This window comes from Perca flavescens, chromosome 19, assembly GCF_004354835.1.
Source record: "Perca flavescens isolate YP-PL-M2 chromosome 19, PFLA_1.0, whole genome shotgun sequence".
NCBI lineage: Eukaryota > Metazoa > Chordata > Actinopteri > Perciformes > Percidae > Perca > Perca flavescens.
The window spans coordinates 4790895-4818600 of record NC_041349.1 but is presented as its reverse complement, the minus strand read 5'-3'; the positions used below and the strand labels follow the sequence as shown (position 1 = coordinate 4818600).

The 27706-nt window shown below is 40.7% G+C and overlaps 2 protein-coding genes across 2 annotated transcripts in view; one reads left to right on the top strand and one right to left on the bottom strand.

Annotated features, from left to right (window-relative positions):
* The window catches only part of LOC114546120 (low affinity immunoglobulin gamma Fc region receptor II-like), a 1096214-nt gene that overhangs the window by 49765 nt on the left and 1018743 nt on the right, over positions 1 to 27706 (top strand). The gene's annotated exons all lie outside the window — the stretch shown is intronic.
* Positions 1 to 27706, bottom strand: part of LOC114574050 (uncharacterized) — a 257231-nt gene that overhangs the window by 10193 nt on the left and 219332 nt on the right. Inside the window, exons 10-11 of the mRNA XM_028606346.1 lie at positions 4052 to 4147; positions 229 to 324 (exon numbers count right to left, since the gene is read on the bottom strand). Coding sequence (XP_028462147.1) covers positions 229 to 324; positions 4052 to 4147 — 192 coding nt within the window. The remainder of the gene's footprint in view (positions 1 to 228; positions 325 to 4051; positions 4148 to 27706) is intronic.

Below are 27706 nucleotides of genomic sequence, written 5' to 3'. Positions count from 1 at the left end.
CCCTGTTGCACTGGATGACATGTTTCTTTATCACCATGAACACAAACTGTAGTTCATTCACAAATACTCACTAGAGCACCAGATCAGGATTAATCCGCTAATGAAAATAGTCCCTAATAAAGTCACTATTTCCTTATGTTTGTTTGATAGAAAGTGAGCAGCTGAACTGTTGTGTGTTCTCCTCTAACAGATGTTTCTAGTGATGGAGACATAGAAGAGGAGCCGTACCTCTCTTCCTGTTTGTCTTCTTGTCTTTGATCACTATTTGTCCATGACTGACGTCTCCTGTTTTCACTCCGGAGTAGATTGCAGCAGGATCACTCTCTGGAAAAGAAATTACATTGATTATTTACAATTAATACTACTATTTTCCATAGTACTAGAAAATGACTTCATAGTAGATACATTTTAGCAGCAAATTTCCGGATATAGCTTTAAGACACAAGTGTCAAAGTCTACATAAGGGGAAGTACAATGTCAGGGCTTAAATGGAAACCCAGTTCATGTGAAATGGACTTCACGCTAACAGAGCTGATCTTTTTTAGAGACATGTTGACCACAGGAGGAACAAGTCACCATAGCAACATGTCAGGGTGTCGCACAAACAACACTTGGTTATTAACACACAAAATAATGTACAAATGTGTCAATTTCCCAGAGAGAGAGATATACTGAACTAGATTTAGATGAGCATCTTTGTTATGGGGCCATCAATATATTTGCCTAAGACAAACTTGGCACTTGACAGAGAGATTTATGCTTCTTGCACCTCATTGCTAACAGGCTTTAAGATGAGACCTGAGTGATCAGATCACAAGAGGACAGCTCTAAGTACAGCTGAAAACACACAGGGTGCATTGAGATCAGATTCTAAAAAACACATTTGGAGGTGGTTTAGGTTGCATGTGTCCACATTCTTAATAACAGTAGTCATGTTTCCATCTAATTGTCAAGCGAATTTAAAAGAAAAACATTTAAAATCTCGCAAAAAAGAAAGTTCAAAGCTTTTCCTTCAACTGATTTAGGGCGTAGTTTCGTCACAAGGTGATGTTACGTATGATTGTAGATTGCAAACCGACTTGCTAAATCAAAGAGTTTAGAAGCTAAGTTCTTGGCTAAATGGAGAAAGGTAGCATTGTACAAGTGGGCCACCTGTGCAGAATACAGGGTTGTGGCAGAGACATTTGGGGTCAGCGAGACAACCGTACATTGCTGTGTAGACACGGTGTGCAGGGCCATACCATTCAAGGTGTTGAACCAATTAGTCATTTTTCCCAACGTGTCTGAGGCACAGGCTATAGCGCACTGTAACTCCACCACGCAGCTCGTGCCACAAGTGTACCTCGCCCTGGATGGGACCTGTATCCCAACCCTTCTCCCATCCGATGGATACTGGGACTATATAGTCATGTGAGTTACATGTTTGCTACGTCACAACTTATTTGGCAAAGCTGTTTCCATCTCCCATTTTGCACATTAACTCTTTTTCGAAAAAGGCAAAAATCACCTCAAGCGAGTGTAAAAACTAAGACTTTTATTTTTTGCCGTTTCCATCAACATTTTCTAACGCGATACTCCAAAATACGTTGGTGGAACCCCCACTAATGAGAACGGAAAATGTGTCACATTAGGGCCGCCTATTGAGCTGTGAGCAGAGCTACACAAAGTATTTCTCATGCCAGAAAACACTAAATCGTGTGTGATGTTAAAATCATACTATTATTGATGTCTGTGTTTTTGTTGCTCTTTGGAGCTTTTTGCAGCGCTGTTCATTGAAAAAGGCAGCCAATTGCTATACAGTAACATTATTTTTAGTAAAATGTTCCAGAATTCACCAAAATGAAGGATATTACTCCAGATATTCCTGCTCTTACATCATCTCCTTTAGTCATTTATTAGTCTTGCATAGCTAGAGTTAGTTAGCGTTGTTTTTGGTACAGAGAAAGCTGGCAAACTCAAATCAGTGGCTGTGAAATGGTTTTATTTCATATAAATTCTTCACAATAAAAGCCCCCCCTTATTTTCTAATTTAATTGCTTTTATTATGAAATGGCAAAATCATGAAATGTCTGGTCTTCATCGGCAGTAACATAGCATGACTCCTGCATGCGTACATTTATCGGCACACAGACAGACTGTGACAGCAAGTTTCTAATGTATGATTTAGTTGATGAGTATGAGCCTGTAAGCAAACAGAAACAGGGCCGTACACAAACATTTTGGGGGGCAGGGGGCTTAAATGAAATTAAGGGCAAATGATTATTAAATAATTATATATTTATCTAACCTTAACCCTTTTTTAAACGGGCGCTATGCAGTTTTGGCCATTGTTTCGCTGTTTTCTGGCTTTTTGCAGGCAGGTTTCTCTATATACTAGAACATTACATAATAATAAAATGTAAAAGTTTGATAAATTAAAAATTAAATGCAAAAAAAATAATAGCTTTTAAGTATAAAAGTCTACTATTTAAGGGGAAGTACAACTTTTCAGTTTTTTTTTCTTCTCAACACTTGTTGCTGATGTCAGGGCTTAAATGGAAACCTAGTCCGTGTGAAATGGACTTCACACTAACAGAGCTGCTATTTTACAGTAAGATAAGCAGACATGTCAACCACAGGAGGAACAAGTCACGATGTCAACATGTCAATGATACATATTCCCCATAGTATCAGAAAGTTATTTAATAAAAAGTTAATAAATTATAGCAGCAAATGTCAGGATATAACTTTTCAGGTCCTTAATTAACCTAGATCACCTGGGCCTGGTGGGCTGAGATAACTCAAGCTGCAGTATTCTCTCTCTCTCTCTCTCTCTATCTCTATCTCTCTCTCTCTCTCTCTCTCTATCTCTATCTCCCTCTCTCTCTCCAGGCCCAACATGGTTTAGTTAGGTTATGGTTATGGTTATATGTCCTAGGTTAGCCTTTGGCTAAGTTAACACTTTACAACAGCAGCACACTCTCTCCTCTGTCAGTCATACACACCCTGCACACTGACTCATCTGATGTACACATCCTGTTCTGTATATAGTCAATTTCATATATATTCAGTTCCACAAAATGTAATAAAGTCTTGTTTAAACTAGAGATGTTCCGATACCTAAAGCGCTGGTATCGGTATTGGGAAGTACTGGAGTTTATGAACCGATTCGATACCACATAATAAAGCCCTAAAGAAAATCTACTTTAAAATAGTTTATTTATGTTCTTTTTCCGTTATAACTGACTGTCAAACTGGACAATAAAAGAAAGTTCTCTGGGCATTCATTGTTTGTTTGTTCATGTTTCACAAAGAGTTTAACCTGAGCAAGACCAACAACAAAGATAGAAACCATATCACATCCATACAGGGATAGTAGTATACAGCTGTTAAAACATAATAAAATATATGACACACTGATATCGCATCGCTACTCGGTATCGGCTGATACACAAGTTCAGGTATCGGAATCGGTATCGGGAAGCAAAAAATGGTATCGGGCCATCTCTATTTTAAACATTGAACATGGTGTCTTCTCCCTCTTTGTTGTGACCTCCTGACGCGGATCATGAGATGTGTGTGTGGGGGGGGGCTTGTTTCATCAAGTCATATTAGTAGTAGGTTGTGTGTTTTAGTGTTGATTAGTCGGTGCAGCTAAGTGTTGTTCTAGCCAGCGCTGTTTTTTGTCTTTGTTGTGAGCTTTGATTTTTCCTTGTTGAGAGATCCTATTTGGCTGCATGTGAACAGAAAGGTTAGTGGAATATTCATTATCAGCTGCTTAGAGGAATGATGTCTTTTTCAGAATAAGGGCAAAAAAACTGTAGAAGATGAATGTAAAGATGGTCCCTGTTGCACTGGATGACATGTTTCTTTATCACCATGAACACAAACTGTAGTTCATTCACAAATACTCACTAGAGCACCAGATCAGGATTAATCCGCTAATGAAAATAGTCCCTAATAAAGTCACTATTTCCTTATGTTTGTTTGATAGAAAGTGAGCAGCTGAACTGTTGTGTGTTCTCCTCTAACAGATGTTTCTAGAGATGGAGACATAGAAGAGGAGCCGTACCTCTCTTCCTGTTTGTCTTCTTGTCTTTGATCACTATTTGTCCATGACTGACGTCTCCTGTTTTCACTCCGGAGTAGATTGCAGCAGGATCACTCTCTGGAAAAGAAATTACATTGATTATTTACAATTAATACTACTATTTTCCATAGTACTAGAAAATGACTTCATAGTAGATACATTTTAGCAGCAAATTTCCGGATATAGCTTTAAGACACAAGTGTCAAAGTCTACATAAGGGGAAGTACAATGTCAGGGCTTAAATGGAAACCCAGTTCATGTGAAATGGACTTCACGCTAACAGAGCTGATCTTTTTTAGAGACATGTTGACCACAGGAGGAACAAGTCACCATAGCAACATGTCAGGGTGTCGCACAAACAACACTTGGTTATTAACACACAAAATAATGTACAAATGTGTCAATTTCCCAGAGAGAGAGATATACTGAACTAGATTTAGATGAGCATCTTTGTTACGGTGCCATCAATATATTTGCCTAAGACAAACTTGGCACTTGACAGAGAGATTTATGCTTCTTGCACCTCATTGCTAACAGGCTTTAAGATGAGACCTGAGTGATCAGATCACAAGAGGACAGCTCTAAGTACAGCTGAAAACACACAGGGTGCATTGAGATCAGATTTTAAAAAACACATTTGGAGGTGGTTTAGGTTGCATGTGTCCACATTCTTAATAACAGTAGTCATGTTTCCATCTAATTGTCAAGCGAATTTAAAAGAAAAACATTTAAAATCTCGCAAAAAAGAAAGTTCAAAGCTTTTCCTTCAACTGATTTAGGGCGAATAAACTAGACTACGCAAAGCGTAGTTTTGTCACAAGGTGATGTTACGTATGATTGTAGATTGCAAACCGACTTGCTAAATCAAAGAGTTTAGAAGCTAAGTTCTTGGCTAAATGGAGAAAGGTAGCATTGTACAAGTGGGCCACCTGTGCAGAATACAGGGTTGTGGCAGAGACATTTGGGGTCAGCGAGACAACCGTACATTGCTGTGTAGACACGGTGTGCAGGGCCATACCATTCAAGGTGTTGAACCAATTAGTCATTTTTCCCAACGTGTCTGAGGCACAGGCTATAGCGCACTGTAACTCCACCACGCAGCTCGTGCCACAAGTGTACCTCGCCCTGGATGGGACCTGTATCCCGACCCTTCTCCCATCCGATGGATACTGGGACTATATAGTCATGTGAGTTACATGTTTGCTACGTCACAACTTATTTGGCAAAGCTGTTTCCATCTCCCATTTTGCACATTAACTCTTTTTCGAAAAAGGCAAAAATCACCTCAAGCGAGTGTAAAAACTAAGACTTTTATTTTTTGCCGTTTCCATCAACATTTTCTAACGCGATACTCCAAAATACGTTGGTGGAACCCCCACTAATGAGAACGGAAAATGTGTCACATTAGGGCCGCCTATTGAGCTGTGAGCAGAGCTACACAAAGTATTTCTCATGCCAGAAAACACTAAATTGTGTGTGATGTTAAAATCATACTGTTATTGATGTCTGTGTTTTTGTTGCTCTTTGGAGCTTTTTGCAGCGCTGTTCATTGAAAAAGGCAGCCAATTGCTATACAGTAACATTATTTTTAGTAAAATGTTCCAGAATTCACCAAAATGAAGGATATTACTCCAGATATTCCTGCTCTTACATCATCTCCTTTAGTCATTTATTAGTCTTGCATAGCTAGAGTTAGTTAGCGTTGTTTTTGGTACGGAGAAAGCTGGCAAACTCAAATCAGTGGCTGTGAAATGGTTTTATTTCATATAAATTCTTCACAATAAAAGCCCCCCCCTTATTTTCTAATTTAATTGCTTTTATTATGAAATGGCAAAATCATGAAATGTCTGGTCTTCATCGGCAGTAACATAGCACGACTCCTGCATGCGTACATTTATCGGCACACAGACAGACTGTGACAGCAAGTTTCTAATGTATGATTTAGTTGATGAGTATGAGCCTGTAAGCAAACAGAAAAAGGGCCGTACACAAACATTTTGGGGGGCAGGGGGCTTAAATGAAATTAAGGGCAAATGATTATTAAATAATTAGATATTTATCTAACCTTAACCCTTTTTTAAACGGGCGCTATGCAGTTTTGGCCATTGTTTCGCTGTTTTCTGGCTTTTTGCAGGCAGGTTTCTCTATAGAGCCCCCCTACAGCTCCTATGTTTACTCGTGTCTGACTCCTCTCTCGGTCAGTCTGCCGTTTCCTCTTTCTCTGTTCCTCCGACAATGCTTTCCTAGCTTTCTGCTACTTTTTTGCCGGCTCAGCCATGACGATAGTGTTGTAATGTAACTCCATTGCCTTGTTAGCCGGTTCCTTAATGGAATGGAAGTATGTGTCCAATGCTGTGAAGCAGTTTGTTACATCACAAGACCTGATATCACGGCATACTTCCTGACGCTGAGGCCGGCGATTTGCTGGCCGAAAGTTGCAAGGGTGATTTTTCCGCTCACAGACGCTAGGGGGAAGCAAGACGACCACCATTCAACTCGAAAAAAGTCATATAACCATTCCAATGGCTCTGAAGCTGTTCAGTTAAGGTAAATTACGCTAAAAAAAACTGCAAAGTTCCCCTTTAAACAAAACCGTCAATATATTAACACAACTCAAACCTCCTTACCAATTTCTTTTAATTCCCTCTACACCAGTGATCTTCAACAGGGGGTCGGGGACCCCTAGGGGGTCCTCAGAGTCATTGCAGGGGGGGCAACAAATTATTGTTTAATACCTTTTTGAAAGTTCCTTCCCTCAAAATTAAAATAGGCCCAATAAATACACTAACATGACTCCAACATATTATTGGAAAAGATAAATTGGCCTATTCGTAAAAACACAGGTGATATACGATAACTATACACAGTTAAGCTAATGGATTCACTGTGCCTTCCACATGAATGTTTGACATTAAAGGTCCCATGACGTGGTGCTCTTTGGATGCTTTTATATAGACCTTAGTGGTCCCCTAATACTGTATCTGAAGTCTCTTTTATATAGACCTTAGTGGTCCCCTAATACTGTATCTGAAGTCTCTTTTATATAGACCTTAGTGGTCCCCTAATACTGTATCTGAAGTCTCTTTTATATAGACCTTAGTGGTCCCCTAATACTGTATCTGAAGTCTCTTTTATATAGACCTTAGTGGTCCCCTAATACTGTATCTGAAGTCTCTTTTATATAGACCTTAGTGGTCCCCTAATACTGTATCTGAAGTCTCTTTTATATAGACCTTAGTGGCCCCCTAATACTGTATCTGAAGTCTCTTTTATATAGACCTTAGTGGTCCCTTAATACTGTATCTGAAGTCTCTTTTATATAGACCTTAGTGGTCCCATAATACTGTATCTGAAGTCTCTTTTATATAGACCTTAGTGGTCCCCTAATACTGTATCTGAAGTCTCTTTTATATAGACCTTAGTGGTCCCATAATACTGTATCTGAAGTCTCTTTTATATAGACCTTAGTGGTCCCCTAATACTGTATCTGAAGTCTCTTTTATATAGACCTTAGTGGTCCCCTAATACTGTATCTGAAGTCTCTTTTATATAGACCTTAGTGGTCCCCTAATACTGTATCTGACGTCTCTTTTATATAGACCTTAGTGGTCCCCTAATACTGTATCTGAAGTCTCTTTTATATAGGCCTTAGTGGTCCCCTAATACTGTATCTGAAGTCTCTTTTATATAGGCCTTAGTGGTCCCCTAATACTGTATCTGAAGTCTCTTTTATATAGACCTTAGTGGTCCCCTAATACTGTATCTGAAGTCTCTTTTATATAGACCTTAGTGGTCCCCTAATACTGTATCTGAAGTCTTTTTTATATAGACCTTAGTGGTCCCTAATACTGTATCTGAAGTCTCTTTTATATAGACCTTAGTGGTCCCCTAATACTGTATCTGAAGTCTCTTTTATATAGACCTTAGTGGTCCCTAATACTGTATCTGACGTCTCTTTTATATAGACCTTAGTGGTCCCCTAATACTGTATCTGAAGTCTTTTTATATAGACCTTAGTGGTCCCCTAATACTGTATCTGAAGTCTCTTTTATATAGACCTTAGTGGTCCCCTAATACTGTATCTGAAGTCTCTTTTATATAGACCTTAGTGGTCCCCTAATACTGTATCTGAAGTCTCTTTTATATAGTCCTTAGTGGTCCCCTAATACTGTATCTAAAGTCTCTTTTATATAGACCTTAGTGGTCCCTAATACTGTTTCTGAAGTCTCTTTTATATAGACCTTAGTGGTCCCCTAATACTGTATCTGAAGTCTCTTTTATATAGACCTTAGTGGTCCCCTAATACTGTATCTGAAGTCTCTTTCCAGAAATTCAGCCTTGGTGCAGAACTACAGCCACTAGAGCCAGTCCCACAATGAGCTTTCCTTAGGATGTGCCATTTCTGTGTCTGTAGCTATTGAGGAGGAGAGGGGGGGGGGGTGGATGGTGGGGTGTAGCCTTGACCAACTGCCACTTTGCTCGTCTGAAAGCCATGATGTCTCTCTCTCATGGGTGGGCCAAATTCTCTGGGTGGGCAAAGCAGAGAAAGGGGAGGTAACCTTTCCCCTTATGACCTCATAAGGAGAAGATTCCTGATTGGTCCATCTGAGCTTTCATTTTCTCAAAGGCAGAGCAGGATACCCAGGGCTCGGTTTACACCTATCACCATTTCTAGCTACTGGGGGACCATGGGCAGGCTGGGGGGAACGCATGTGAATATATGAAATTTTCATGCCATGGGAACTTTAAAACATAATGATATATGAATATGTAAATAGCAGCTTAGTAGTGCAGGGCACCATAAAAGGTTAGACTACACGTTATGGTCCATACAATATATGTAGTCGGGGGTCCCTGTTTGTGTCTCTTTCAGGTTAGGGGTCCTTGGCCTAAAAGCCGTTGAGGACCCCCCCTGATCTAGATGATACTGAGATTCTGATAACAGCTGATCACAACCTGTTATTTTGTTCATTTTGAGGTGTGTTGTTTCAAAGGCCATCAGTTTGCTTTTACCTAATATTCTGATGTGCAAATACACAATGAACAAAACTATGTCCTGAAAGTGGCAACAGTGACAAGGAAGGAGGTGGGCTTTACTCTGTTTGAATGGTTAGACGTTAATGTGCTGATCTCATATGACCAACATTTCAAATGGAGGAATCATCTCTACAGCTGCTGCTGGGTAAGTTCAACTTAATGTTTCAGGGTTTGTCAGTTGAAATAATAGGAATTAATTATTGAATTTAGACTACTGCTATTGAAAAAGGCATTTGAAAGGGCAATTCACTTCAAAATTCACTTCAAATTGTGCTGGTTGGTAAAACAATGCAAATTAGCAACCCAGTCTCACAACAGTTCGAGAAATGTTCGCGTAATTAATCTATTGATTTGTTTAGACACGTTTATCTCGTAATATTTATCTGACCCTAACCCTTTTTTAAACAAAATGGTAAATATATTAACTCAAACCTCCTTACCCATTTATTTTAACGGAGTGTCTATTTGCACCCTCGGTACGAATAGCCTCGGCCACACAGCTGAGCTATTTACACCCTGTGACATAACAACAAAAAAACGTTGCTCGCGTGCACCAAAATCATGGCGGACGTTCATCTTCCATGACGGCAGAAACTGACATATTAGGGAAGTTTTGTCTCTAAAGTTTATAACAATTGAATTTCTAGCGGAAAATGGATACTACAGTTGCGCTTTCTGTCTTCAGTGAAAGCATACAACCGTTGGTTTGTTAGTTAGTACCTATTTTTTTATATGCAGTACGGTTACCTAGCAACCGAGGCTTGAAGAAACCAAGTGGTAAACAGTTGTCCAACATTCCATTAGAACTGCTGGGTGAGTGGTTAGTACGCTTACCTTTGGTATGGGAGTTTGGAGTTTGATTCCCCTGTGAGGCGGTCTTGTTTTTTAAATTTTGGATTGGATAATTTGCATGCAATTGCGCAAGTCAGGGCCCGCGAACGTGAATTTTTTTTTTTTGCAGGGTGGTAGGGGAAGACTCATGAATATGCCTGCTCTGGTTGGGTTGGTTAGGTTTAGGCAAGAGGAGTGGGATTGGTTATGGTTAGGGTAAGAATGTCAGGGCGATAATATTCCAAAAAGGTGTAATACATGAGTAGTATGGATAACTGTGTGTAAATATATGCCAAGGTACTGTAAATGCACGGGGTGCAAATAGCATACATTAATATTTGTACCAGACGGGGTATTAATAGAACACATTGCTGTGTGCACCGGCGGGGTACGAATAGCATTCATTTCTAATTGCACCAGGGTACAAATAGCACTTCTAATTGCACCAGGGTACGAATAGCATACACTGCTAATTGTACCAGGGGTGCAAATAGCCTCACCCTTATTTTAATTCCCTCTACACTCCCAACTGTTTAATACTCAACACATTACTACATAATAATCAGTTCACACAGAGACCATAGTCTGTATTCTCTAGGTTCATCCCAAGAGCAGGCATGCTTTCTATGCTACTAGTTTCAAGTAAATTATATATTTAGAAGAACTGACTGCACCAAGGAGAGGGACATAGTTTCACCAATACTTTGTTTATTTTGCACATGGCAATATATCACTTTAATTCTAATTTCTGATTATCTTCGTCATCTATGTCAGGTGTTGCTTCTAAAGCCTCGTCCTGTCTTCTAGTTGTTGCTCGTGAGATCTCTGCTGCTCTCTCAGGTGGAGGACTAACACAACGGCTGAGGAAAAGGTGAATTATACAATTATCCAAGGTGGCGCGCAACATCGTGACATCAAAATGATGTAATATCTGGCCGGCGCGCCCGATTTATGAGCAGAGGTCGCGCACGGCTCTTTTTTTTTCTTCAGCGGTGCGCGACAAAGCGGAAACAGGAAGCCTGAACAGGAGGCCACGACTATAAATATTTTACAATAAACTGACTTCACAAAACTCAGTTTAAGGACTTACGGCAAAAGTAATTGTCAGGACATGCCCCCAGCAACGGGAGAACGTGTCGGGGCAAGTCTCCCGCGCGGCTGTACGTGACCGAACTGGCTGCTGCTGTCCACGTTTTTTTTTGCCGTGCTTTTGAAGGACATTACTTCTCAAAACACATGTAAATAACCATTTTTATCGGTGAAAGTTAGGTTGTAAATTGAATGTCCATATTTCTCTATCTCATGCTAAAATAGCACTCGGTTTCCATATGTTTGTCTAACATTAACATTACCAACTGTGGGGATTGTGGGGATGCCATGATGCGTTTTCAAATGTGCTCTAAGCTCAAACAATTAGCTAACATTAAAATTAAACAGTCTATTTTTAGTCAAATGCGGTTTGTGTTCTTTTTTTTATTAACATTAACAAATGGTAGACCCTTTTTAGTAGAACATTTCAATAAATTGACCGTTCCTCTTATGGCCCAATGTCTGAATGTCTGGACTCAAGATGGCGGAGTAACGGTAGGTTTTAATCTATTCTCAAACAACTCGCCTAAAGCTAAGCAGCCATAAAGATAAAATAAAATAATGTGAATTACTAGCTTTGACTAAACTGTTGCAAGCCATGTGCACGATTGCTGCTTGTACTTCTTCACACTCATTATACAGATTAGCCTGCATGGTAACATTAGTGGGAGCAACCTGTGGCATAGAAAATAACTAACTGAAAGAATATCCATTTAGACAAAAAAACGTAGGCAATACATGTTTTTCTGTTTCGTAAATATTGTTTTTTCGTCTTTTAGCATCAGCAAACAGATTGTATGTTGTCCAAAATATTTCCATGTGGTTATATTCAATTTTTGATTTGTGTTTCTCAAGGAGATCATCAAATCTACTCCAGAGAGCATTGCAGCTACCCCCACAAAGCTCTGTCTCATTCAGATACATATTAGGTAAGCAATCAGAGTAGCATACACCTTTTAAAGATTTTTGCAATACATGTTTTTGTGTCAAACTGTTATTATGAAAAATTATGTAATCCAAAAACGTTTTTTATGGGGGGGAATCATGCAGACAAACAAGGAGTTTGGCAGGTGCAGTGCAGTTCCACTGGAATCAACATTATGTCTCAGCTGGACAAGTACACTCCAAAGCTCCTGGAGCTATTCAGTTTGAACCAGAGGTGGTGTTGGTGTTGGTCAGCGCATGAAGAACTTTTGATGGAACTGATACAGCTGAGGCAAAAGTGGTTAAAATAAGTTATAGGTTTTAGGAATACATGTATTACAAGTTAATTGTTTTGTTTTCTTGGATGGACATGGTAAGTTACTTTGTTTTACAAAAAGTTTCAACTGGTTTACATAACAAATTTTAAGGTTAAAAAAAGCTACACTACCAGTCCATTCCCAAATAAATGTGACAGTACTAAATACATACACTGCCTTATACAGACAGTTTTGGAAGTACATTTGCATCAATTTTTAAGCTTCATTTACATCTTATACTTACACTAATATCCAGCATTCATTGGTGGATCTACAGACTGAGTATGGTCTCAAAAAGCCATATGCTAATGTAACCTCATACATGCGTCAGGGGATCCTTGCACGCACATTTAACAATCTGTAAACCAATGCAAAATAAAAGTCAAGGTGAAAATTATTGGCTTTCTTAAGTTCAAAATTTGACCATAACATTTAATATTGATTTAAATGACAATAAATGAGACAGTTTCTTAATTTTGGTATTCTGTTTGTCTGTCATACAGGAAACTGAAGAGAGCAGTGTGCACGAGGACCTGGAAATGCACTGTATGACCTTCTATGCTTGCCATGAACCAGATGAAGTGGGCATCTTTGAGAGAGAGAAACCCAGTGCTTACAAATCTCTGCAATCTGGCCAAAACATGCTGCTTTGTACTCCGGGTGACATGCATGCTGAATCTCCAGTATCCATGCAAAGTTTGAGAACTTATTATTTATTTATAGTATTATAGTATTTCAAAGACTTTATGTGGGACTTGATGCACTGCGCCCAAAACCAACCTCCAAGTTCATAAGCCTCAAAAACATGCTTCTTGCAGTGAAACGTGATTGTTGGCCTTGCACTGAAGACTGTTTCGTTTTTTTTGTTCAAGGACTTTACATTTTCCTCGGCCTGATGAGCGTATTGTTGAGTTGTACATGAAGGCCTTTCAAGCACTTGTGGGACTCTGCACTGGGTCCAAAACTAACTTCCATGATCATTTCTGTTCATGAACATTTTTCTGTTATTTTATAATGATTTAACCGATGTACTCAGTGAAAGTCACTGAAGATATTTTACCAAACTGTAGTTGGTAAGCTGAAGTCACATGTTCTAGTATGTAAACTAGTAAGTTTTAAATGAAAATCTGCCAATTTAAAACCATGATGTCAAATTATGCATTGACTGTTAAGCTGTGATGTTTAAAATGTCCAAATGTGTCCCTTCAAGATTACTGTTTATACACAGAAAGGTTGCTGTACTGTGGAGGTGCTCTACTACACTTATTTTATAAGCTAGTCAGCAAACATGTAAATTATTTCAATTTAGTTTTGCCATGACTGGATTTATTAGCTGTTAAATAAATGCTGGAATCAAATACCTCTTGTTTCTTTGATAAATGTATGCCAATGCTATCTAATTATATTGAATAAATTGCACTTTTAAAACCGAAATAAAGAATTTGTCAACATTAAAAAAAATAAGTGCAGGATTTGATTTGAATCAATTTTTTTAAATTTTTCTTTTAAATTTAACTTAATTTAATTAGGTGTTTGTGGTTAAAATGCTCTCCGTTTTGATGATGGATAAACTTAATTTTTTTTTTTTTTTAGACTTTACTTAATAATTTAGCATAAACCAAAATGTTTATTACTGAGGTTTACCTACTTAAACAAACAAGATAGTTCGCTGAACTAACAAAAAGTGGTTGGAAAATGTCTTAATTTTTGTAAGTTATATCTAGGTAACAGTTTTTACAGTGTAAGCAGTCTACTAGTGATCAGGGTTCTCATTTATAAAACTGTGCGTAGGATCCTTACTATAAGTGTACGTACGGCCAAAAGCCTAAAATGGGGTATGCCGAAAAAAAGTCTGATTTATAAAACCATGTGTACGCACACCTGTAAGCAACGTTCCCTTTATTAATCAGAGATTACCTACAAGCGTGCTTACGTGGATCAGACTCTTATCCCGCCCTGTACACGCCCATTTTTAACCACAAATAACAACAGTTATCACTGAGTACAAGTGCAAATAACACTGCTGGATTTGATCTTCATGGTAACGTGGATGATATGGAGTGAAAAGTTGTGCGAGGCATCAGTTTTTTTTTTTTTTTTACTTCTATAGTTATTCCCATTTACTCTCTGCAGTCTGACTTCAGTTCACCACCTCACCATCTGCGTCGTCAATTCCTATTTTGGCTTCAAAATGTGCGTACGCATGGTTCATATTTGCGTGGAGGAACGCACAATCTTCCATCAAGTGTAATGTTTTTTATAAATCACAACCTTTGTGTGGGAAGTGGCGCCCCATTTTGTGTGTACGCCACGTTTATAAATGAGCCCCCAGATCACTCAGATCAGATTTTAAAGGTCAGAACGAGACCTTAGAGCCTCCCAGACCCTCAGAGTTGGGAGGTATTACAATTTAACGTGGTTTAACTGGACTGTTTTCCGGATTCTCCTTGATCCAGAGTTCATTAAATGCTTCTGTGGAAGTCATCAAAGTCTCCAGAACCTTCATCACGTATGTGAATATGATTCGTGCTGCTCCTGAGGTTTACATGAGCATATTCCCTTACTTTAGGTCTATTGTAAGTGATCATAACATACAGAGATATGTATATCTGCAAATGTATAGTTTATATACAGTATATCGTCTTTGTTTTATTCTGTGTCCTGCAGTGAAGCGTGAACAGACCCCCACTCAGCTGAAGGGTTGCTATGAGAAACAGGAAACTGGATGACCGCAGGACTGTTAGAGCTGTTAGGACTGTTAGAGGTGTTTAACCACAGGGTACAAAACACCCAGACTCTCATGACAAGCACAACACACCCTGTTATCTACTAAAATAGACCTTACTGTGTGAAAAAACTAAAAACATTTATTTAGTTTTTAATATAAAATATCATTTTATAAATTGTTTCCAAAATGTCCTCTCAAGACATTAAACCAAGAACACACACGGTTTTCTTCTGAAAATCAATAAAAACATCTTTACCTCTGCTCCGTCTGATTGGCTGTTGCAGGTTACGTGATATTGTGACATCACTGTATGTGACGTCATAATCTCCAGCTTCTACTTGAGCTGAAATAAACCAAAGTTAACATCAATCTCAATCAATTGAATCATTAAAGAGACATCCATGAAGGTGGAAACATGAGGAAGATTATGTGACATGATCAAAAGCTCCGGAGCATGCTAAAGGGCCCTCGTGGTGAGGATGGTTTGTCAACAACAGAATAGTGACTCATGAGAATCCTAAGAGACGTTTGACTTGAAGAAACACTTCAGTCCAATTCTGGAATTGAAAATATCAACAGTACATTTTATATCTGCAGCGCAATATGAGTCTTATTGAGACTAACCTCTAGGTTTCCTACGGATGCATCGGCGAACCAGGAGAACCAGGAGAACCAGGAGAACCAGGACACCGACTGAAACAGCAGACCACAACACAAGGGAAACAGGAGACCACAACACAAGGGGAGGAGGAGAGGAGCTGGGGGGAGGAGAGGAGCTGGGGGTAGGGGAAGAAGTGCTGGAGCCAGAGCTGGCAGAGGTTGTAGGAGGACTTGTAGTCTTGGGTTTCTCTAAAATGAACAAAAAACGATTTAATTAAAAGCATAGAAATAAAAGTAAGTAGATAACACGTTCAGCTATTTCACTGTTCCTCCTTTTTCATGTGAAGCTTTAGATTTTTAAATTCAGTGTTGTGTATGATGTTTGTAATTGAGTGAATTCCCTTAGTTTAGTTAGAGAAGAAATATCTAATATCAGACGGTGTGTTAGGCTGCTTCCACACCGTGGTAACCAACCCTGGAGCGTTTGGTCAGAACATTTTCTTGGTTTGGGGCGGTGTGAACACTTATTCAATTCAAACTCTGCTGCAGACCAAATAACAGAACTCTGGTCGCTTGAATACAGAGGTCTCTGTTTTTCTTTTTCCAAGTACTCGGTCACTTCATGTGAGAATGCAGTCAGACACACACAGGAAGTGAACCAAAAATCATTACATTAACTAGCCTGCAATTTCCACCTTGTGCACAATTTACAGACGTATAAATGATTAAAGTGACGATAACTTTCAGATCGATAACCTAATGAACACGTCATCATCATCATCTTAAAGACCATGTTTGGTGCACATGAAAAAATGTAGTGTGAACATAAACTGAACTAAATGAAAAATGATGCCCCCGAATCGCACACAGAATCTACCGAACTGTAGGTGTTAAAGCGTCCTAAGTTGAATGATGACCTTTAACCTCCTCACCTGTAACAGAGACCCAGCTGGGTGGAGACTCTCCAACACTGCTGATGTAACACTTGTAGAGGCCTTCATCAGACCTGGAAACATGGTGGATGGTCATGTGACCTGCAGGCTCATTCCTGATGAAGGAGCCATCTTTATAGAAACTAGCTGTGAGGTTGGAGGACATCTTTGTTCTACAGGTCAGATTGAGGTCTTCTCCCTCCATCACAGGGAGGACAGGACTCTGCAGGATCACTGGTCCACCTCAACACAGAGACAAACTACAGCATGTCATCCATTCACACACAGCTTCATCAATACTGACTCCACAGTCTGATCTTACCAGTGACAGTGATGGTGATGCTGTTACTGGTTGCTCCCTCTCTGGACTCACACCAGTAAACTCCACTGTCCCCTGGGTCCATGAAGCTGATTTTACAGGAAGAACCAGCAGGTTTTCCCCAGCCATCTCCACACTGAGTCCTGGTTTCTCCGGAGGTGTTCCTCCTCAGAGTCCATCCAGCAGAGCTGTCGTCCTCCTCACAGCTCAGAGAGACAGATTCATCTTTAAACATCTGAGATCTGCTGGGACTCACAGTCAGGGAGGCTGGAGGGAATTTATTGTATTTTCAGCAAAACTAAATTGAATGTCACAAAAAAACCACATCCCAACATTAAGTTTAACTATCTGCTAGCTGCTACGTTTGCAGTGCCGTGGTACTGTATGGAGGTATTTGCAAAACCGACTAAAAAAGGTTAGAGATAAATTGAAATAATGTTCTGCGTGAGTTTTGCCGTTCCATGTATCTTACTGCCTGATTCGGTCACACAGTACTCCAAAGATGTTTTTACTTGTTATCCAGCAGGGAGTTCTTTAAACATATTTCTTAAATATATGTGTGTCTTCTTTCTTCCAGAATAATAAAATATTTTTTTTCTGTTCTGAGTTTTTGAGTTTAAGTCTGTGGCCCAACAGGTAAATTAGCTCTCCAAGCTAAACATTTGCAGCCCAGTTAAATTGTATGTACAGGACGTTTCTACCCGAAAGTTATTGAAAAACAAACACTGTGATTGGGTCTATAGCGTTGATGATTTCACATGAGTTTGGAGTTTTTTGCTACTTCAAAACTGGTTTAAAATGAAACTGGAACTCTTGTTATAGTAAGTAAGTTCTTAAGCCCAAACCTGCAAAAGTGCAGAATTATTTACAGTTATAAAATGGGTAGCTCAAATCAAGCAATTTGATTGGTTCATAGATACATTACAATGATACAATAACCACATAGAATGCATGAATTCCTTTGCTTTCTTTGGTTCACTCCGCACCTGAGAAAAAACAAATTTAAGACTAAAAAACATATAGCCGGAGCCACAGAGGGAATCTGTTAATCAGCACACACACTGCCATGACACAGAGCTGGTTTGAATTCAGCCAAGTATCTCCTTACGTGTAGGCTACACTAGATTTAGAATATTTCCACCACTTCACCTTGCTATCAGACAGCCCTTTACAACAGGGAACTGAAGCTGCAGAAAAACTGTAAAACAATAGATAATCTATTTATATACTGTATGTGCATCTTCACATACCTAACCCTATACAACAGAATAGAAATAGCCAAAGACTGAAAACAAGGCATTTTACTGAGTGACATGACATGTTATCCTACTGTACTACAATTTATATGGAACAAGATTAAAAGGATAGCATGTGGTCCAAGGGGAATTGCAGGCCTACCCTCTTCCTCCCTGTCATCTTCATCTGCCTCCTCATATCTGTCCCTCTCTCCTCTCCTCTCACAGCCTTCTCTCCATCCCTCACAGCCAATTCTTCCTTTTCATCTTCTCCTTCACTTATTTCTGCATCTCCTTCTGTGGTTTTTTCCTTCTCTGCCCCTCCTGGTCTCTCCAGTTTACTGCCTTCTCCTTCTTCATTTCCCTCCTCCTCTTCCTCATGTGCACTTCTCTGAATTTCCTTTGCAAAAAAACGGTAATATCCCCACTTTTAGCGTTCCTTTTTACTTTTAGGCTCCAGCTAATCTCTCCAGCCACTCTGGCCTGTACAAGTCAAGATGTGAAAAGCTCTGGTTATCCTTGTATTACATTACACTGTAGGGCCCTGTAGCTAATAAGTAGGCCTAGCCTATAACAAATAAAAATCAGAAAAGATTTATTACATGCTTTAGCACACAGCAGTTATGTTTAGACTAGCCTTCTTCATCCCGTTGTATTTGTTGTTTTCCCAGTTTGACAGTAAAGGATGTCACCTGGTTTCATTTGTGCAGCCTTATTGCCGTGATATGTGAGAGGAAGTGGATTTTATAATACTCCTTAACTAATCACATACAAATGATCGGTCTCAGCAAGCTCTGTGTACTGTGTTGTAATGTAACGCCACCAAAACAGAGACCCTCTGTAAACATTATGAATTCAAACATGGCAGGTTTTTATTTTTTGTGTTATGCTGTTCTTGTTTTTACTAAAATCAAAACTTATCAAAGGGCAGAATGCTCTTACTAATCACGAGGGGGCGATTTCACTTTTGGCTAACGTAATAGACTGAACCACCTTTAATATACATTACATTCATTACAGATGTAACTTTAAAAACGTTTTATAAAAGCAATAGCTCACTTCATTAATTAGTTAGATCAAGACCCAGACGTTTTGTGGTGAAACCCAAATATGAAGTCCTTCTAAAATCGAAAAAAAAAATAATGAATTACTTACACTTGATAAGGCACTAACTCAACTAAAATATCCAGACTGTGTGTGAAGTGGCATTTTATTTTAAAGATAATTTGGCATTTGAACCCTTTTTCAGTGTGTCTCTTTCAAAAAACCAAAAATACCAATTTTTTTCAAGTCAGTTTTAGGATTGATAATTTTACTAACCTGAGTTTGTTCTGCAGCAGAGCAATGAGGTCAACACTAAAATGATAAACAAGATCCACGTCAGAAAATATACACTGGTTGATTCTAACTTTGCTGTGTGATCAGACAAGACAAGTATACACAGTATGTTTGTGTCTAAATGCAAGTGATAGGACCAGTAGAAGGTCAGAGACTCAAAAGAGATGACCTTGTTTGGGTAATCTTCATTCATTTCATTTTCTTTCATTATTCTCTTCATCATTAATAAGCATATTTATTGCAATCTGATCAGCTCAGAGTTACTTACGGAGCCGAAGACATGTTTGCTTCATTGTCCCTCTTGGTGATGTGACCAGAAACACTTAGAACTATTTTTGTCAGAGCAGTTAGACCCTCCCACTTCCTCTTTGACTGGAGTGTATTGGCTGTGTGGTTTTCTCTCCAGTAGATGACAGGAAGGAGGTTATTTAGTTAAGTTAACCTTTGACTTCAGACACAACACAGAGTCATGTCACCTGCAGGGGTGTATCAGTGGACAGGAGCGGAGTGGCATTCGGGAGAGTTAGGACTTTTCCCGGTGGGCCGGTAGTGTTTCGGGGCCACGAGGGCCGGTCTGATAATAGTTATACATTGCAAGTTTGTACCAACACCTGCTCAACCCAAACAGCAGGCCACAGCAGCCTTTTATTTCAATAATAATGTATACTTCATGTATACTTTATACTTTATTAATCCTGCAAGGGGAAATTACAATGTTTTCACTCTGTTGTTATTGCAAACAGGCCTGAATTACACACACACATGCTCAAGTACCTATACATGCTACACACACACTAATGGAGAGATGTCAGAGTGAGGGGGCTGCCCATGGAAAGGCGCCCCGAGCAGTTGGGGGTTTGGTGACTTGCTCAAGAGCACCTTGGCAGTGCCCAGGAGGTGAACTGGCACCTCTCCAGCTCCCAGTCCACCACCCTACTTTGGTCCGTATGGGGACTTGTACTAATAACCCTCCGGTTCTCAACCCAACTCCCTACTGACACAGGCTAATCAGAAAGCACTAACAAAGTGCACGTCAAAACCATGTCTAGGATATTCAGAAATATAGGGGGCAGGGCCGTCCTGGGACTGAAATTCAGCCCGGGACTTTAAGATGGAGAGGCCTTTTACGCGAGTGCCCTTGGTGCACGAGCAGAAGGATTTTTTGCAGTTATTTTAATTCTAATAGTGTTTTTATGGTATAAAGAGAATCAGATTATGCTGAAGACCTTCAAGAAACTTTAGGATGACACCTGCCTCCTCAGGTTGTATAAGCAAGTCACCACTGCACTGAACACAACCAGGTCAGCAAAACCTAATCTCCAACACATAAGTCACAGTATACTGCTAACTACCAGCATGGCATGTGCACAGTCAGTTGGAGTGATACAATAGTTACAAATACTCACACTCATATACTCCAAAACTACAATGCAGTCCCATAAAACAGAGATTTGTGTGTGTGTGTGTGTGTGTGTGTGTGTGTGTGTGTGTGTGTGTGTGTGTGTGTGTGTGTGTGTGTGTGTCCTTACTTTCTCAGCTTGGCTCCCTGGCTCATCTTCCCCTGTGATGGACCCTGCCTCTGCTTACTGATTGTGCAGCTACATATGCATGAGAAGAACATCAGTTATAAATATGACTAAGAATAAAACATTTTCTTATTCAATCTGTGCTTCAGTCAAGTTATTATTTAGTATGTGGAACTATTGGCATTTTATCCTATATGTAAATATCTGATTGATTGATATGCCTAATATGATTGCCTACCCAGCCCTGCACACTGCTCCTCTACCGTTCTGTTTCCTGCTCCTCCTCTCTCCTCCTCCTCTCTCCTCCGGCTGCTACTCCTCTTCTCTCCTGCTGCTCCTCCTCCTCATCTCTCCTGCTCCTCCTCCTCCTCTCTCCTCCTGCTCCTCCTCCTCTTCTCTTCTGCTGCTCCTCCTCCTCTTCTCTTCTACTGCTCCTCCTCCTCTTTTCTCCTGCTGCTCCTCCTCATCCTCCTCTTCTCTCCTGCTGCTCCTCCTCCTCTTCTCTTCTACTGCTCCTCCTCCTCTTTTCTCCTGCTGCTGCTCCTCATCCTCCTCTTCTCTCCTGCTGCTCCTCCTCCTCTTCTCTTCTACTGCTCCTCTTTTCTTCTGCTGCTCCTCCTCATCCTCCTCCTTGTCTCTCCTGCTGCTCCTCCTCCTCTCTCCTCCTGATGAGAGTGTACAGTCCAAAAGTTTGGACCCACCTTCTCATTCAATGTGTTTCCTTTTTATTTTCATGACTATTTACATTGTAGATTCTCACTGAAGGCATCAAAACTATGAATGAACACATATGGAATTATGTACTTAACAAAAAAGTGGGAAATAACTGAAAACATGTCTTATATTTTAGATTCTTCAAAGTAGCCACCCTTTGCTTTTTTATTAATAAGGGAAATAATTCCACTAATGAACCCTGACAAAGCACACCTGTGAAGGTAAAACCATTTCAGGTGACTACCTCATGAAGCTCATTGAGAGAACACCAAGGGTTTGCAGAGTTATCAAAAAAAGCAAAGGGTGGCTACTTTGAAGAATCTAAAATATAAGACATGTTTTCAGTTATTTCACACTTTTTTGTTAAGTACATAATTCCATATGTGTTCATTCATAGTTTTGATGCCTTCAGTGAGAATCTACAATGTAAATAGTCATGAAAATAAAGAAACACATTGAATGAGAAGGTGTGTCCAAACTTTTGGCCTGTACTGTACAGAGCTGCCAACTCTCACGCATTGGTCGTGAGACACACGCATTTGAAAGGTTTCACACGCTCACACGCCACACCCCTGATTTCTCACGCTGAAGTGTCAACCCGGTCGCAAAATTACGAATCCCACTATGGCCACGCCAAGACCCGCCCTACAAAGCAGCTTGATTGGTTGGGGTTAGGATAGCTGATCGGTCAGGGGATAGGACCAGCATGGACGCCTGGCCAATAGTAGTGTGTGAATGCTATTGAAGGGCGGGTCTTGGCGTGGCCATAGTGGGAAAACATTTTTGCAACCCGGTCAGTCAAATGCCTGAAATATGAGTTTATCTACAGATCTACCTATTGAGCCGCTCGTGATCGACTAGTTATGCTTTCAGAGACGGTGAGGGGGTTCAGGAGCGATCCCTGTCTGGAATTTTTGAAATGTCGCAAATGTGAGAACATTTCTTCACGAGCCATCCCAGGCGCATTTCCCCGGCTTCAGGTATGCTTTGAGTATTACCAAGGTAAAAGCTTCGCTTCAGACCTCGAACCTTCGATGGCGCCATTTTGATGCTACAAAGATATCACCTCCTGTTAGCATTCCTCTGACCGCCTTTTTTTTTTTTATGTCACTTTGACAGCGAATAACTTTACATCTGAAGTGTTTAAAGACTCTATTTGTCCGTTGTTTATTTCTAAAGAAACACGACAATGTATAAAAGGCTCCATTACCTTGTACCTCACGTTATGGCTCCGTAGCAGACGCTTTTATAACAATAGGCTAACGATTGTTACACAACCAAGTGACTTACTGCACAGTAGAGGAATTACCGTATAGTACAGGAGAAGCTCGCAGGCAGTTTCGACTTACATGAGCTGTTTAGGTTTAATTACTAATGTTAACTAGCATGTTAGTGATCAGTAATTAGCCTGTGTCTATGTTATCTCCGTCTCTGTAAGATTGGGAATGATTGAGATTTCTCTTGTCACAGCTACCAGAAGACTTACAACTTTCAGACACGTTGCTCACGTCACATCTACGTTGTCTCTGTCAGTTGGAGGCTGCGCAGTAAAGGAAGAGATCACCGGAAAAGTGCTTTGAATAGCCTCCACTGGTCTCCGTCCAGAGCAATGGGGTCTATTGGTCCATTATATATATATGTCAATGAGTATTACAGACCCGTCCGTCGCTTTGTGTCCACTCTGTAAAAATAGGGGTGAGCAGCGCGGCTGGTAAGTGTAGCAACTTCAGTTCATTTTAGTGGACTCGCTCTGCTGTGGGCAGTGATGCGTTGCATCCATGCTCTACCTCCGATGAAGAACAGCGTACAGCCACCTGTAAACTTTGTCAGAGACCAGAAACCCAAATGGCCTCTGTGTCTGTCAGACAGTCTGAATGAGATACTACCATACCAGCAGAGCAACAACATGCACAGCAGACTATATTAAAACTCTCCAAATCTCGGAGAACACACATGGGAGGAGTTATATTTTGAATGTGCACAAAGTTGTAAACATGAGCAGAAATCTGATGTAACACATCTGAGCTATTGAAGTCCAGGGGTTTATAAATTAATTAAAATGAATTTATGTATGATTTACACGAATAAGTGCCACATGTACATTTAAAGAGATTTAGCCTACTTCCCCAACAAAAGACGCATAAGAGGAGGGAAGAGTAAATTGTTGACTCAGAGAGATGACGTTAGATTAGATAAAGTTGATCTACTAGACTAGAGAATAGTTGAAAGTAATACAGAATGCCTGAGGGCTGTATTTTTCTATATTTTCAATTGTTTCCAGCATAAATTGATGTAAACTGTTGTGCATCTCCAACCTCTGTGCATCTCTAAATGTAACTGTAAATAATTCATTAAATGTTTCATAAAATGGACGCATGGGCACAGAGGACGAGGGCCAAACATTACTGGGCCTCGGCACAAAAAAAGTTTGAGAAAGGCTGTGATATGACACATGCACAAAATGAGCCATGCTGTGTCTTTTATCTTGCTGTTGGTATTTTTCAGTCTATTTTCTGCTGGACCTTGTGGTGGGGAAAGACCTTGATTGAAGAATGAATTTCCCCTAATCTAATGAGATTTGGTCTTTGGCCACCAGTCCCCTGGTGTCCAAAAAAATGGTTATTTCTATTTATTTAGTTTGAAAGGATTAGAATGTAAATCAGTGGTTTTCATTCTTTAGAATTTCAGTGGTCCTAGTAGATCCCTTTGGTAGACCAATGTTAATTTAACTTTGGGTCCCTGGTGTCTACACTGAGAACCACTAGTGTGTTTGTGTGTGTGTGTGTGTGTGTGTGTGTGTGTGTGTGTGTGTGTGTGTTGTAGTAGTAGTAATGAGAGAGAATGGGAGAAGGAAGTTTGTGTGAGGTGGACCTGGTCACCACAGACCCAAATCTTCTCAGCTGTTGCTACTGTCATATGCTGCACTGTCTCTTCATGTGGCACATTGTATGGGTGACTTCTTATATCATAACAAGGTAATATAATGTGTAATCAAGTGATGACTGATTAACAGTAATGTAAATGTCCTAATACCTGTTGATACTACAACAATGCAAAGTACAAAACTCTCCAGAAAGTGCCATTTAATTTTATTTAAAAAAAGAAATCTCCAAGGGGGGGGCATACCCCCAGACCCCCGTAGGGAGAACCCCACCCCCCACATAACAAATCACAATTTAAACCCTGACAGTAATGATGCTGAATGAGCCAAAGAAATTTGCTTTGTACGCAGCAAAATCTGGGTTCGCCCCACCAAATCTCACTCCAAGGTTTTGGGAAAGGTTGGCAGCTCTGACTGTATGTGTGCAACAATAGAAAATAAAAACAATTAGCTTATCAAAGAAAAAATTTGGAGACAGAAACAACTCAGGTATACAGGTTAAAACTCCTAAAGGCCTAAAACTGTCCTACCTCACATCACCAAATCCAAACCTGACTGAAAGTAAACTCTTTTTTCTACGCCTTAAGTTTGAGCCAATCGGATGTCAGGAAAAACGAGGATCAGTCCAAGTTAGGAGGTGCCGCTCGTATCCCCCCTCAAGATTGAAAGTATTGGTTTGGCCCGGTCTGAAACGCACACAGACACAGCGCTCCGCTGTAGCTGAACGGCCGGCCAGGCCGGTCGCCTATGAAAGAAAAAAATTAAAAAATAATAAATTATTGACCACCGGCCGGTTCGGCCTGAAATGGACCGGCCGTTCGGGATTGTTCCCGGTATTCCCGATGGCCAATCCGCCCCTGATAGGGGGATCAGTGAGCGTCCCCTCCCCAAAGGGCATAGCCCTGGTCGGCCTGTGACGTAAAGCCAGCGAACACCTCTGTTTTTTCCTCGTCACGTTTGGAAGTCTATCAGTAACGTTAACAGACAGTGTCTGAGTCTAATGATGGAAAGCCAAAAAAGAAAAGGGAAAGGTGGCAGTGAGAAAGTCAGACCCAAAAGGAAAAAAAATATGGAGGAGGAGGCAGCAAAATGCTCCAAGATACCAGACATGTTCCGGTCATCAACGAGTCGAATCTGTAGCTGTGTTTAGCCTACTGTCTGGAGCAACCAAAGCTAGAAGTACACATTGGGTTATGAAAACATTACACCTAATCAGTTTAAAACTCGGACCCTCTAATCAGTTCCTTTTATTTTAATTTCATTTTATTTAGGATTAATTTTAGTCTTAAATTAATGATTACAATTCATGAAATACTTGTCATGTTATTGAGATAACATTTAATGAATTCTAATATAACGTTAGAACGTTTTGCCAAGCGGACCCTGGTGTCCCTAGACCTAAACACATCCTCCATGCCGTGCAGCAGTCTGTCATCGTTCGGGATCTAGCGGTGCAGAGGAGTGTAGAGCAGCACGTCAGGTCAGACTGTAGTCACGGTAACGTTACTCCTGCTGTGGCTCCAGCCTGGAGTAACGTTACCAAACAACGGCAGCAGCTCTCCATCCATTGCGTCCGCGTCCAGTGTCTGTCCGCGGGCAGGTAGCGTCCGTCCGCGGGCAGCCAGCGTCCGTCCGCGGGCAGCCAGCGTCCGTCCGCGGGCAATCAGCGTCCGTCTGCGGGCAGCCAGCGTCCGTCCACGAGCAGCCAGGTTAGTCGTCCAGACTTTCCCGATTGCCACTCCGCCTCTGCCTTAACAACCGTCAGTTGTTGTCTGGCGTTCCCCAGAGACCAGGGCTTATTTCCCGGGAGTCATGTTTGCTTTCCCCGTTCTTCTTTCCCTAAACCCAACCCCTTTTTACAATTCAAATATCATTATTTATTATAATCTATATATCTATATTATAAAGGTGTTGCATTGACGTTTGAGAATGTGCTGCCTGATGTCCGCCACCAGATGGCGGGCCCACGGAGTCAAACGTCTAGTTCCGCCCACATTTGGCCCAACCCCGATCTGCGTACTGCAGTCAGGTGCAATTGAAAATTCAAAGAAAAGAGTGCCAAGTAAAGTTGTGCAGCATGGTGGCCCAGTGGTTAGTGCTGTGGCCTCACAGCAAGAAGGTTCTGGGTTCCAATCCTGTGTGGCGTTTGCATGTTCTCCTTGTGTCTGCATGGGTTTTCTCCAGTTTCCCCCCACTAAAAATATGTTCCCCTCCCTAACTAGCTGATGTATGGTAAGCTCTCTGGTGCCATAAGGTATTGTATGGCTGCTGTGCATCATTATTGGTGTTAGAGAGCAGTCTAAATGTGTCTAAATGTGTGTTAGTGAGCACTTCTCCTTTGCTGAGATAATCCATCCACCTCACAGGTGTGGCATATTATTACACAGGTGTGCCTTAGGCTGGCCACAATAAAAGGCCACTCTAAAATGTGCAGTTTTATGTGCATTATGATGCACCATTTTCATTTCTATATCCTTTTTGTTCTTTGTCCACAGTTTTACACATAAACCTGATTAAACTACCAAAATCAACACATGAGCCTGTTCTTTGGAGCTTTATTAGGATAGTGTTTAGCTGTCTGTATAGCTGAGTATAAGTTTGTGTGGACAACACTTAGTGAGGACAGAACACTGTGCATTCAAAATGCCATCAATGAAATGCACCTGTGTTTGTTGTCCATAACCTACGCCTGCCCATACCATAACCCCACCGCCACCATGGGCCACTCGATCCACAACTTTGACATCAGCAAACCGTTCACCCACCCAACGCCATACACGCTGTCTGCCATCTGCCAGGATTCATCTGTGAAGAGAACCCCTCTTCAAAGTGCCACATGCCATCGAATGTGAGTATTTGTCCACTCAAGTCGGTCACGATGACAAACCGTAGTCAGGTCGAGACCCCGATGAGGACAACGAGCATGCAGATGAGCTTCCCTGAGACGGTTTCTGACAGTTTATAGAAATTCTTTGGTTATGTAAACCGATTGTTGCAGCAGCTGTCCAGGTGGCTGGTCTCAGACGATCTTGGAGGTGAAGATGCTGGATGTGGAGGTCCTGGGCTGGTGTGGTTATATGTGGTCTGCCGTTGTGAGGCCGGTTGGATGTACTGCCAAATTCTCTGAAATGCCTTTGGAGACGGCTTTGGCCGGTTACACACTGGA